The sequence below is a fragment of the Haemorhous mexicanus genome, chromosome 4 (genome assembly GCF_027477595.1).
Source record: "Haemorhous mexicanus isolate bHaeMex1 chromosome 4, bHaeMex1.pri, whole genome shotgun sequence".
NCBI classification, from domain to species: Eukaryota; Metazoa; Chordata; class Aves; order Passeriformes; family Fringillidae; genus Haemorhous; species Haemorhous mexicanus.
Window position 1 is genome coordinate 12,328,062 of NC_082344.1, and position 14,040 is coordinate 12,342,101.

Sequence of the window (14,040 nt, forward strand, 5' to 3'; positions counted from 1 at the left end):
GGACTTCCCTAATTTCCTTCAGCTTTCAATTATATCTCTTACTTCTTCCTTCAAGAAGAGAAGGCACATTTTAACCTTTGACCTTTTGATATACTTTAAAAATAATCCCAGAAATGCTGAAATATGCTATCAAGACCAATTACAGTAATCACTCAATTGCCAGGCAAAGATGGTTTTAACCAGCCCATGACATCTTTCACTTTTGTGAACTCTGCCACACTAAAGTCTTAGAATATAAAATAAATCTTTCAACTAAGCCAATGAGTTTCTGGTCTCAAAACAGAACTTCACACTACACGTTTAATTATCTTTAAAACCTACTGAACTTTCCTAATTAATACATAAAGACTTATGAGAAACTTTTCTGACTGTATTTTCAAGGTGGCAATGAAAATAAGCCAAAAGGATTCCCACTTTTATAATTTCCTCAGCAGAACAAAGCAAATTAGAAGAGCCTATGGCTATCACAAAACACCAAACATATTTATTAGCAGTCTTGTCAATGTATCTAAGCTCAGACCTGTAATTTTAAACATATGTTTTGCATAGCTGGGTCACTTTTTGCCATGGGTAACCACAGCACAGCTACACATCAGCAGGACATTTAAGCCAGCAGTACTATTGCAAAGCATGCTCTAGGGAAAAGCAACAGTGCTGCAACATCAGCAGAATATTGCACCTAAAGTAACAAGATGCTTTTTCTGAGACACAGACTAGTATTTATAAAAGACAAGGCATAAGCTGTAAACATATTCTGATGGGATATTAGAATGTTTTCCCCACAAGGACAGGTAGGCAGTGGCACAGGCTGCCTAGTCTCAGTCCTTGGCATTTTCCAGGACAGCCAAGAAAAAATCTCTAAGCAAGCTGGACAAGCCTCAGGGCTGCCGCTGTTGTGAACAGCAGGTCAGGAGAGACCTCCTGGTGTCCCTTCCCACCTGAATGATTTGATTTGGGTTGCATGGTACAAATGTGTCCACTTTCGTACCTCTATACCACGGTCTTCTGCAAACTGTGTACATGCCATTAAGTGAGTGGCATCATTATTCCATCTGCTGCAGAACTAAATAAGAGGTCAGGATCTTCTAGATTACTAACTTTTGTTTGGACTTTGAAAACAGTCATACCTTTTCCACGTAACTCTCAGAGTTCTGGATTCTCAAGCAGAAAGGGAGTAAGACAGCCATTCTCACTCTTAAGTCCAAAGCTCCTGCATCCAGTATTAACACATGGGTTTTTCACAGGGCCAAATATCAATTCCATCCAGGGCCACGAAATGTGGAGGATTTTTTCCACACACTCCTTCTTCCATCTGTAACCATGAGCTGCTTTATTCCTCCCCCATTCTGCTACATTGTCATCAACCTCGCATAAGACAACATCCAGCTGTAACTGCTCCAAGAAACGCATGCAAGAACTCTTACACAACTTTATGTTTTTCTTTTATTGGGTGTGAAAACGGTACCTCCCTCCATCTGCGATGTTAAGCACCCTGCGATGTTAAGCACCCCACACCCTGCTGTGAAGTTCAGCACTCCCGCAGGTGCCTCGAGATATTTTGCTGCTACAGCGAGCTCGACTTAAACCTTCAGACGACCTTTTTTCCTAATTTAAAAAAATAGACCTTAGGGTCAAACGGCCACCCGGTGTTCTGTCAGCACCCAACACGAACCTGCTTTCTGGGATACCTTGAAGGGAGAACGAAGGCCGCGACGCCGCGCTTCTCCTGCCCGCCTCGGGTGAGGGGCCGAGCTCCCGGACTCTCCCGTGCGGCTCCTCCACCCAGTTCCCCCGTGCCACCCTCGGGACCCGCCGCCGTCGGGAGGCAAGAGCGACCCGGGGGCGCCATCGCCCACCGGAGACCGAGGACAGCGAGGCGGAGCAGGGCAGCCTCTAACCACCCCCCTCCCCGCGCCACACGGGATCCTCACGCACCTCCCGCCGGCACGGCGGGGCTGGGCGGCCGCCGCTTACTCCCGGCCTGGTTACCAAGCACTGCGACGCCGCTCCTCCCACGGCGGGCGTTTACCGGCGGCGGTCCTGGCGCTGCCCGGCCCGCGGCGGGCGGTTACCGGCGGCGGGAGCCGGAGCCGGGCCCGTTCGCTCGTCCCGGCGCATCCCCGGCCGCGCACGCGCACGACGACGCCGCCGCTCCCGGGGATGCGGGAGCAGGTGCCACAGCTCGTGCCGCGCCGCGCCGGCCAATCACGGCGCTGCGCGCGCGGCCTGGCACAGCCGAGAGGAGCCGCCACGGAGCGTGTGTGGGCGCGAGAGATGGGCAGCGACCTACGTTAATCGGAGGTGCCCGAACTGAGGCGAGAGCCAATGCACGGCTTGATCGCGGCTACAGGCCCGCCCTGCGCGGGGTGCCTCAGCCAATCGCCCGCCGCCGCTGGCCGGCCCCGCCCCTCGGCATTCGGCGTTGCTGCCGGGTGCTGTGTTGGTATGGCCGCGGTCCGCGGGACAGGATAGCGCCCGTCGCCGATTGCCCTGCCCCACACGCCTGCAGCCACGGAGCCGCCAGGATAAAGAATTTTCAAACCTGTAACCTCGAATTAACGAAACCCTTAGTTACAGCGGTATATTCACCCTGACGTTTGAACATATGTGCTGCGAAGCAGAGCGAAATAAAAACATCTTAAATTTAAGTTCCTAACGCCAAGTTCCTATCTGCCTCTTGTACTGAAGTCAAGCGTTGGCGTGCCCCTTGGAAAAGTCCCTTAAAAGATTTAAGACGAGAAGGGAGACCTATTCAGAGAATTGATAACTGTGCTTCAGTGAAAATCGAAATTGTTTGAATAAAACATTATTAATATTGAACTGTTTAAAGTCATATGTTTCTTAACTAATTTTTAGTTAGTTGTTTTCATTAATTGTGTGAAATACAAAGCTGTGTTTCATGTCGGGTACATACAGGCAATGTGTGTATTTGTGATTGTGATATGTGTGGAGGCCAACAATGGGACAGTTGCAAATTCTAATAATAACTGAGGAAAGTAAAGCATGGAAGAAGGCCTTTGAACCTATCTTTTGTTTGCAATTAACCTTAGTTGATTTAGGAGCATTTGAATTAAAGCGTTAAGGATGTTGCTTTTTGCTTGTAGTCAGGCCTTAAAGAGTGCTGCAATAATAACCCTTTTGAAGTATAATTTTAGAATATTGCTTGTATCCATGAAACTATAGCTGTAGAATATATATAAAGGAAATATGCTTATCTCACACCTTAACAAAACAGAGAAAAAAAACAGCTTGAGAAAGGAAGATGAACATCATCTCAAGGATTTATAATTTCGACCAAGGGAAGCTGGACATCACTGTTATGAGATTTATAGTCATTGTAATTAAAAGGTGGACCCACATCTGGACTTCACCAGATGGGATTTGTCTTTTTTCTTGCAGAAACCAGACAAATATCCTAGAAATTACCACCATCATCTGGGGACCCTCCTTTTTGGGACACATTCTGAGAGCACAATAGTGTATAGAATTGTGACATAAAAACTGGAAAATAGAAACTGCTGATGAGTAAAAATTGGAATAGAAACTGCTGAGAAAGCTTATGAGTACCCCTATAAATACCTGCAAACCCCAACTATCAGTGTGCAGTTGGAGGGAAAACTTCCCCCACTGTATCAAGCGCTGTGTTGCTCATACTTTACCATATTAATTAATAAATTGATTGCTGCTTGAATATTGGCATAGTCAAGCCTCTTATTTATAACAATTGTAAGCAATGCCTGGTTTTTGCCAGCACTAGTTTTCTTCACAGACTCTTACTGTGATCCTCAAATCAGTGAAACCTCAAGTTTGCTAAAACGAACCTGACAAGCTTCAATAAACAGAGCCAAAGGCAACTAAAGATTGGACAACTGGGATCTTAAGTTTGAGGCCCTTCAGGGATATTGAAGTAACCAGAAGACAGAGAGGGGATTAATACCTGAAAAGTTGGGGACTTGCCATCTGAGAAAAAAACTATAAAAGGAGTAAAAAAATGTGGACCAAATTACATGAAACCAGTAGAGGATAGAATACTAATTAATTAATTAATGTAACTTGGAACCAATGATTTCTTTGCCAAAAAGGTATAGTGAGGAAGATTTGTATTTGTGCCAGCACGGAAGCTATAACTGTCAGCTGCTCACTCCTCTTGGCCAAGAACAAAGTAATGCCTTACTCCCTAACAATAAAAAAGGTGAGTGTTGAGGGAGTCTTATTTTTCCCAATGTTTTCAGAGGATTTTGGTAACAGAACTAGCTTGAAAATTGTGGTTTCTTACCACAAAGATATTTAACATGATTAAGTACATGTACAATGAGTCTGAGGTAGACCTTATTTTTGAGATCTATGTTTTAAACCACATGAAATTACTGAAGTAAAATTCCCCACTCAGTGAGCCTGGTGATCTGGTTTGTAATCTGAAACTCTTTTCGCAGTTATTTTTTTCACTTATGGTTTACCACTTTTGGTTTTGTAAGTGACAATCACAATGCCTAGACTTCAAAACCAGTCACTCATAAAGTTAGAGGAAGTTCCTTATCCCCTGGACCTGAACTGAAGCCTTCCTATGGGAAGGCTTCTATTCAGCCTTTGATCTGGCCTCAGAGCCATGGAGTGTGAAGGTTCAGTGCACAGGATTATTACATGGAAAACCCCAGGTGAGACCTTGCTTGCAGGGTGGAAAGGGAGCTGCAGGTGTTCTGTAACCATTCCTTGTGAACAAACCCAGCTCATTCCCTTGCTGGTGGTGGCTGTTGCCAATAGCACACAGAAGTATTCAGTTGTTGCTGAAGTATTCTTCCACTGCACTCCCTTGTTGTAAACTTCCTGGGGCTGGAATACTTGCTTTTCCTCTATTGCTTCTTCAGTGAAAATCCAGAATTCCTCTGAGGAGGTTCCTTTGATTTTACGGCAGAGCTGTGGTTCTGCAGACTGTGGCTCTGCTCTGCTCTTGTGAAAGCACAGGGAAGAATTAATGGTTCCTGTGAAGCATTAATTATTTACAACACCAAGTAAAACCTCATTTACATCAGCGTGATGAGAAGGGTATTCTCTGATTTAAGGTTATGTAAAATATTTAAAAACAGAAACAAGGAATGAAGCACCAAGCTGGCAGCACAGAATGGAAAATTTAATTCTTTTTTTTTTAAGTCCAGTCATTTCCTAATACAAATTCAAGCATTCTGATTAACTTCTAATGAGCTTAAAAGTACGCTTCAACAACTAGACAGAAATCTCATTTCACTGTGAAAATGAGATGTTTTGGTAGCAAAATCTATTATTTTAGTGTATTCTATGTTTTCACTGATTTAAATAATTGCTCTGGAGGAATTTCCTCCTTAGTGACACTGCCCTGTAATAAGGGAATGTAAGGCACCCTGAGTGCAGGCACTACTCCCAACAGTGAATCTGTTGCAGTGAAAGCCATGGCAAAATAAGGTTTTATGTTTTCACTGTAAGTGCTGAGGAACAAAGGTGTCCCTCAGTATACCTCCAAGCATGCTGAATTACTGCACTAATTTTTAACTGGCATTAAACTCCTAACCTAATGAAGACTGCAATATTTGTTTCAATATATGTATGTACACACATCTACACACACATATATATCACTACAGTATATAAACAATCCTGTACATAAAAGTCTAAATAAAGTAAAATAAATAAACAATAGACCTCTAAGCAATATTATCAAAGTATTACTAGAGGTTTTCTTTGAAAAAAACACTCTCCTGAACTGTTTTAATGCAAAAAAAAAAAAAAAAAAAAAAAAAAAATTCCATCTCATTCTAAATGAAAAACACTGTGGCATTAGGAAGACAACTCTACATTAATGTAACCCATTCAATACAAATCCACTTATTGCAGTTTATTTCCCGCTGTCAGGATGCAATGCCTGTGCAGGGGAATGAGGATGCAGTCATGCTTCATGTGCTGTGGAAATGATTCGGGAATTCTGACCATTAACAGGTAGATATCCAAGGTAGATTGCCATTTCCCAAAAACTTTTCAAATGAGACTACTGTGTGGTTTACTCTTTATTTTCAAATTTATGTTGAGTTTCAACTTGTGATAAGAATTAAAATATCAGTACACGCTGATTATCTAATTCCAGGATCCAAAATTTTATTTAAATAGATTTTCTTTTTACAAAAATATAGTTACACATAATACCCTTATTTCCTGTAATTAATTAATTGCACAATTCACTGAGAAATTTTACAATCTTAAAAAAAATACCTGCTTAAGTTTCAAGTTATAAAAATGATAATTTGTAGGCAATCTTCATTTAAAAAAAAATTAACATAACTTATCCTACATTAAGGCTGAAACACACTTTATTAAGTTTGAGATCAATTTTCATAACACTAAGTTGTTCCTGTGAACTACTTTAAATACTAGCAATGAATATTGACAACTTTTCCTTCAGTTCTAATTTCCCTACAAAACTGACCAGTGTTTTTTAATGGAGTTGAATGCCGTGTCCTTAATATTTTTTAAAAGTCTGTATTTTTACTTCTGGTGAAGCTTCTTATACATCTGTGCTTTAGTCCCTGAGGCAGGCTGTAATGCCTTATCAATTGTGGCAACATTAAATAGTATCTATTTAATGTTGCCAAACCAAGGTGAGATTTTTATGTATGACATATTACTCAAGAACATTTTATAGAAATTACTAACATTCTTTTCATACACCTTGTCATGTAAAGACCTAAGACTTATCTCAACTCTTTCCTAATACAGAGTATTAATAACTAAATGGGTATGGAACTGATCTTTTGACCCAGTCATTTTGTTTTGTTTTGTTTTGTTTTGTTTTGTTGAAGTCAGCCTTGTTTTCAAGAAATACATAACAAGTGACACATCAAAAATGTATTTTTTTCAGTTTTCAGATGTCTTGATAAGTACCTGGAAAAAAACAAAATCTATTATTTTCTAAAATCTAAAGGAACTTTGCCTACGACATTAGTTTTTTGCCTTCTTCCACCTATGGCTAGGGTTTAAGGCTGTAGTAATTCTCTTCAGTGACTTCTGCTGAGAATTTCTATTTATGACTTACTGACATTTAAACACTTGGGAAAAACTTGGAAGAATTAAAAAACCAGAGGCTCATCTGAAAATGTTGACATAATGTAATTAATATTGAAGATGGTGACTGAAAAGAGCTTTGTTTGTCAAAACCCAAGTCTTAGTAACTACAGTGTGAGCATTTCCAGCACTTTCAATGAAGTACCTTTAATTTCTCTCCTGAAAATAATTAACATAATTCTTCACTTGTCTTTTTCCACACAAAATTCTATTCAAAATGAATTAAGATGAATGATTACCAGTAGTACACAATTGGAAGAAGCAAAATTCATTTCATAATGAAAAATAAAAATGCTTTTCTTGACATGCTTACCTCACTCAGTATTGCCCAGACTGGAGAATCAGAGCTGACTGATAAACGAATAGCCTTTATTCTTCCTATTGCCTGATCGATGCTGCCTTCTGCAGTACCATTTTCAAAAGCCCCTGAAGAAACCCACAAGACCCAAATGAACATTTATTAGAATGAAAGCACTTCCAAGCAAACTTAGTGAAAAAGCTCTTAATTACAAACTATAAATTAAATACAGGAATACGTTAGGGAAAAAAATGCTTTGGAAAAGACTCGTGGGTTGAAATAAGGACAAGGAGAGGTCAGTCAGTCACAAAATACTGTCACAGGCAAGCCAGACTTGACTTGGGAAAAAAAAAATTATTCATACCAGAGTAGGGTAATGAGAAATAAAATCAAATCTTAAGAACACCTTCCCCCAACCCTCCCTTCTTCTTGGACTAAACTTTACTCTTGATTTTCTCTACCTCCTTACCCCAAGGTGTGCAGGGGGACAGGGAATGGGGGTCACGGTAAGTTCATCACATGTCGTCTCTGTTGATCCTTCCTCCTTAGGAGAGTCAGAATGGCATCCTCCCCCTCCTTCTTCACTGACCTTGGGGTCTGCAGAGTTTTTTCTCTCATGTATTCTCCCTCCTCTCTCCAGCTGCAATTGTTCCACAGAGCTTTTCTGCCCCCTTTTAAGAATGTGTTATCCCACAATGGATAACACATCCCCTCACTGATGGATTCAGCCTTTGTAGGTCTGTCCTGGAGCTGGCTGCCTCTGGCTCCACTGGACAAAAGGGAAGCTTCTGGCAGCTCTTCACTGAAGCCACCCCTGTAGCTTCCCCCCAGCCCCCTGGCCCAGCTACCAAAACCTTGCCATGCAGACCCTTTACAGGGACTGTAATTAGTTCTTCTTCTAATTAGATTTCTTGGCTTTTGCCACTGGTGATATTTAAATCAAAATAGGAGAGTCATTGGTCAAACACCATACACTACAATATGCAGTAATGCCAAGGGTTTCTTTTCCTTACTAGTTCACCCTGGAATGCTGAATTTATCAAAGAGTTAATGAAATCCTTAAGAGCAGAAACATTTTATATGTAGGAACAAAATTACTGGTTTTGAAGTAACAATAAATAATTTACCTATTTTTAAATATCCATCTTTGGTTGCTGGGTAATTAAATTTACTTCCATTGTCAATCAGTTCTTTTCTTAGCGTTTCCTGTAAAAAATAAAACAATAACATTTCAAGAAGTATTTTCTAGGGTATGAGATTTTATGCTGAATATCATTCTGAAAATGAAATATGGTTCTAAATGAGAGACTTACATCAGCTGGCAACACTTCCACCGTAGTGTTAAACAGTTTATCACCAGGGTGCTCCATGTCTCCACTTCTGAACAAGTACCTGATGATAAAGGTGTATTATTTCCAGGTATTTTATACTTTAGAAGAGTTCTAGGGAAGTAATTCTTTCCAGTTCTGAAGGAAAGTTTCAGATACCTTTTCTTTATATATTTTGGCTATAGAGAACAGAAATAGGCCTTGAAACTATAAACCAAACCATAATATAATATTTTTATTTTAAACAGAACAAATATTTATACCATCTTTCTCAGGGACCACAAAGGCAAGTATTCCCCCTTTTTAGTGCTCAAGTCCCAAATAAATTAACTTCCCGTGTTTAAATGGCTAAGGAAGATCTGCTCTCTGATCTATTCCTATAATTGTAAGACTGAAGTGGAATGGGCTTCTGGAAGGTGAGTGGCAGCAAAAATTTCTGTTTCTACTAGGCCATATACTACATGCCAGGAGAATCCCCCTTTTTATCAATACTGGTCAACTCAGGTGCTTCTAAAGAATTTCTTTTATAGCCAGTAAGCAAGAGCATTGACCAAACAACAATCCAACAAAAACATCAAGCATAAAAATCCCAGTTTGGTTTTACATTTCTGGCATTAAGAGTTCTTAGGGTTTTAGATTCAAAAAGTACTAGTAGAATTTAAATCATCAAACTCTCTCCTCTGATATCAGGTTTTCAAGGCTTAAACCCACCAAATATTATAGGATTTACCATACATTTTCACAGACTAGCAATGTAACAGGACTTGGACTGATGCCTTAAGTTTTATCTTTCATATTTTCCAGATTCTGTACTGCATAAGTATATAACTGAATTGCATATAAAGTGTTAGCAAGTTCTCCTCACAGTAAAGTTAGACAAAACAATCCTTTTCCAGCCTGAGAACCAAGGACACCATTGCAGTTTCAGGCCCAAAAAGTACAAACAACAGTGTATTGAGGAGAGCAATCTGGGAGGATGGTTCTGCATAATCTGAAGCTGTAACTGGACAATTAACCCCAATATGTAAATGGACCAAAACTTATAAAAGTGTGAAAACTCATGACCTGTTGTCCATCTTGGGTGTAGCCTCAGCCAGGCTCTTGTACTGCCCAAGGTGTGTCCTTTGAGGACACACCTTGGGCAGTACAAGAGTGTCCTACTTTATTCCTTTAACACTGTCTAGCCTCTGTCCCAGGGAGCCTCTCAAAGCATCAGAACCAGCCTTTAGACAATACCAAATGTGAGTTACCTTCATCCAGGGCAGCTTTGCAATAACAGGAACATGCAAAACTACAGCCTACCCAAGTTTCATAAAGCATGAACCAGTAAATTAATACAGAACACCAGTGTTTATTGTAACAACTGCCATTCACTGCAGCTCACTAGGTGGAGATACAGACTTGACATCATGCAAACAGCCTTTCTGTTGGCAACTATGCAAATAAAGCTTTCAATGACACCACTGATGAAATTCATCAGTTAAAAACAAATTCCTTTGAGAATTATAATGTAAAATATTTACCTGAAGAAATAAATGGAAAAAAATTCAGAAGCTCTCTATCTACCAATGAAGACATGTATTTCAGGAGGGGATCTGCTCATGAAGAGCAGATAAATAGGAAATCATGGATTTTTTTAATAACAAGGTTTATGCAAACAGTTGAGCACTGATAACTTCAAACAGACTCAAGCATTTCCAAACTGGATATATGTACATATCACGTAATACTTACTTTTCAACTTCTAGTGGATTTAAAAATGTGAACCTGATATAGTCACCTGCCACTGGAGCTAAAGCCCAAAAACAGTCTTGTCCTTTATAAACTTTTTCCAAGGTATATTGCTGGTATATTTTTAGGCTTGTGTCCACTTTTGCAGGTGGATTATTATGTGCTTTATGTAGCAGATTTATTCGGAAATCTTTGTCCTGTTGATATAAAGAAATGTAATTTCACTCATACAACATTAAAAAAGTGCATTGATATCTGTAATTAGTACAGGAAACTAGGAAACTGTTCCAGAAAATAATCACCTCAGTGTCAAAAAATACATCATCTATCTTTAATACATATAGAATATTAATTTCAGTGTAATCACTGGGACTCAACATTACGATTTGTAGACAGAGCTGTACTGATTGTTTCTTAGCTGCCAAGATTTAAAAATAAAAACCTTCACAGGAGGCCATTTCATAGGTGTCTAGGATGCCTTCTGCCAGAACACGTGATTGCTGGGCTCTGCTAAAGGTACGTGAATCTCTGGTCCGATCCAATTGAGAGATCTTGTCACTAGTTTAGATGGCACCACCAAGAGATTCCTGAAGTCTGGTTCATCATTGCTCATGTGCTTATCAGATGTGTAGTTTGCCCTCCAAACTCTCCCTAAAAATCTGTGGCCATCAAGTTAGGCACACCTTTGTCCTACCTTCTTATTGGGAATGTGAACTGCTCAGACAAAACAAATCATCATGGCTTTGTTAGCATGGAGCAGAGCATCTGAAACCTTGTGTTGTGAAAAGGGTTCCTACATGCCATGAAATGCTGTTCAGATGAGAGATTCAAAGGTGTTTGTACAGGAGCAGTACTCCATCTGCAGCTTAGATGCCAAATCAAAATTCTTTACCAAATCTGTAGAACATAATGCGCTATTGAAATGCCTTATAATGCCAAAGATGTGGTCCTTGAAATTCATTTGAGAAATAAGTCAGAACACAAGCATATAATTTAAAACTATGGCATTAATGTCTTATTCTTACTTTCAAATTCTGTATCTTCCCAGCCAATGATGAAAAAATTCCCATATGCTGAAAGAGAGATGGCTTAGCACGGATACGTAACTTTGACTTTTCCTTTTCACAGTGTGTCTAGAAAGAAAATAAAAGGGAGTGAAGGATTATTTAACCAAGGAGAGACAAACTATGTTCCATAAGGCAATTTCATTATGTAGTTAAGGGTATAGGTTCAGATTTTTTATCCATATTTAAATGAGTAGTCCCTAAATTAACAGTCACCTTCTGTCACATACACTGTTTCTAGACCAAAACTCATAATTCCACTCATGCTGTTATTTAGATTTGAAGGCTCAATCACCACTAATTCAGGGATTTCTGCACAGTATATGATGAATCACTCTCAGAGTGACAAAAATGGACTCAAATCTGAAACTGATTGATTTCTTAGCTGTTTCTGGCAAACTTTATTTCAACTTTTAGTCTTGCCATATCATTATAATTAAACTATTTTGACCAAAACTGACCTTCTTAAGAAGGATTCTGGTCACATTTCAATATTCATAATTTTGCCTCTTTCTGTTGTGTTTGGGAGTCTTTAATGTATTATAAGTTATGGATCTTTTATCACATAGTTAGAGAATGCCCTTAAATACTGTTTCAACCACAATTTTCTAGTTTACTACACCTGGGACATGACATATATCAAGGAGTTAAATAACTATAATTTCTACTAATTTTGCAGTTTCTTGATCTTTGAATGATAGCAAACTACTTCTTTAAATGTAATTTTTTTCTTTGTATATATAGAGCATTGTAGTTCGATACAATGACACAAACATGCCACAGTAACTAATACGACAATGAAGCATAATGGGAAGGAACACAGCTAAGAGCTAAAATGAGACTCCCTGGGTTGTACTCTTGGTGCTGCCACCACAGAACTATTATATGAGTTTGGAAGATCATTTAACTTTTCTGTATTCCAGGTATGAGACCTTAAAATTTGAGAGGATAATGTGCTTACCTCTTCCATCAAGTGCTTTCAGTTCTATAAAAGAAAAATGTTACATTAAATATACCAATGCCTTCTAAAGCCAGAAGCGATTAAGTCTTCACTCAGCTGGCTTAAAACCATTAAAACTCATGAGGGATTTATGGTTTTCAGACGAGTACTAATTAAAAGTTCAAATGCCCTGGAAAGCTAATAAAAAAGCTAAGTTGGTTTTTTTTGGTCCACAGCAGATGTTCAGCAAAACAATGTAAAACCACAATACATTGTGTGCAAATTGATTTACTGGCAACTGTTTCTCTGAAAGGCACACTAGACTTCGGTAAAGAAGAAATATTTTTATGAAAATAAATTTGTGATCATTCTACTGACAGAGTTTGCGATTCGTCCCCTGCAATGCAGGCTCTAGAATGTCTTGTTTTATGCTATGGCAGCACTACCAAAAGAGGTGTTTCTGGCAGCAGCTGAGAATAATCGGTGGCATGAGGCTGGTGTGGTCATTTCTGCAGAAGCTGAGATAAGGCTGCTTGTTGAGTTAGGGCTCCCACCCTTGCATCCTGCAGTTCCCACTGCACGTGATAGGCAGAGGCCACTGCACAAAAACACAGAATGGCTGGGTTCAAAGAACATCTTGTTCTGACTCCCCTGCCATGTACAGGCTTCCACTAAACCCAGTTGCTCAGAGCCCCATCCAGCCTGGTGAGAAACACTGGATGTGGCATCTACACCTTTCCTGGGAAACCTGTGCCAGTGACTTACCACCCTAACCATAAAAAATATTTTCCTTATATCCAATCTAAACATACCCTCTTTCAGTTTAGGACTGTTGCCCCTTGTCTTATCATAATAGATAAAAAGACTTCCTCCCTCTTTCCTACAAGCTCTCTTTAGATAGTGGAAGGTGCTATATGGTCTCCCCTGAAGCCTTCTCTTCTTCAAGCTGAAGAGCTCTGACTCTTTATGCCTGTCTCCAGCACTCTGATAATTTCTGTGGCCGCTCTACCTGCTCTAACAGGTCCATAGCTTTTTTTTTTGTACTGGAGACCCCAGCAGTGAATGATGGTTCATGGGAGGCAAGCATGACAAAGTTTCTGAATCATGCAGAGATCTGATGGCTCTGATCATCACAAACTGTCTTTTCTTGGTGAGCAGATGTAGCTGAACCTTGATATGCTAATAGTCAGTCCAGGCTGAAAATTTGGACAAGGTCGAGAAGTGGGCCCATGGGAATATCACAAGGTTTAACAAGACCAAGTGCAAGGTGCTGCACTTGGGTTGGAGCAACCTCCAGTATCAGTCCAGGCTGGAGGATGAACAGATGAAGGGCAGCTCTGCCGAGAAGGACTTGGGAGGTGCTGGTGGAGGAGAGGCTGGACATGCCCCAGCAACGTGCACTCAGCCCAGAGAGCCAAACGTGTCCTGGGTTCTTGCAGAGCACCGCGGGCAGCAGGGGAGGGAGGGGATTTTGTCCCTCTGCTCTGTTCTGCTCTGGTCAGAGCCCACCTGCAGTGCTGCATCCAGCTCTGGGCTCCCAGCACAGGAAGGATAGGGACCTGTCTTGAATCCAGAGGAGTCCATCAAGGTGAT

At 40.2% G+C, this 14,040-nt stretch overlaps 1 protein-coding gene across 7 annotated transcripts in view; it reads right to left on the minus strand.

The window, feature by feature from the left end:
- CLGN (calmegin) overlaps positions 1–14,040 on the minus strand; it is a 64,227-nt gene that overhangs the window by 21,703 nt on the left and 28,484 nt on the right. For 3 of the 7 annotated variants that reach the window (XM_059843815.1, XM_059843814.1, XM_059843816.1), the window contains 5 exons: positions 11,469–11,576; positions 10,447–10,640; positions 8,698–8,776; positions 8,512–8,590; positions 7,400–7,512 (listed from right to left, as the gene is read on the minus strand). In XM_059843815.1, the coding sequence (XP_059699798.1) occupies positions 7,400–7,512; positions 8,512–8,590; positions 8,698–8,776; positions 10,447–10,640; positions 11,469–11,576 (573 nt within the window). Of the gene's footprint in view, positions 1–1,672; positions 1,865–1,935; positions 2,098–7,399; positions 7,513–8,511; positions 8,591–8,697; positions 8,777–10,446; positions 10,641–11,468; positions 11,577–12,468; positions 12,493–14,040 lie in introns of those variants that run through there. The other 4 variants (XM_059843817.1, XM_059843820.1, XM_059843819.1 and 1 more) reach the window with 4 other exon arrangements.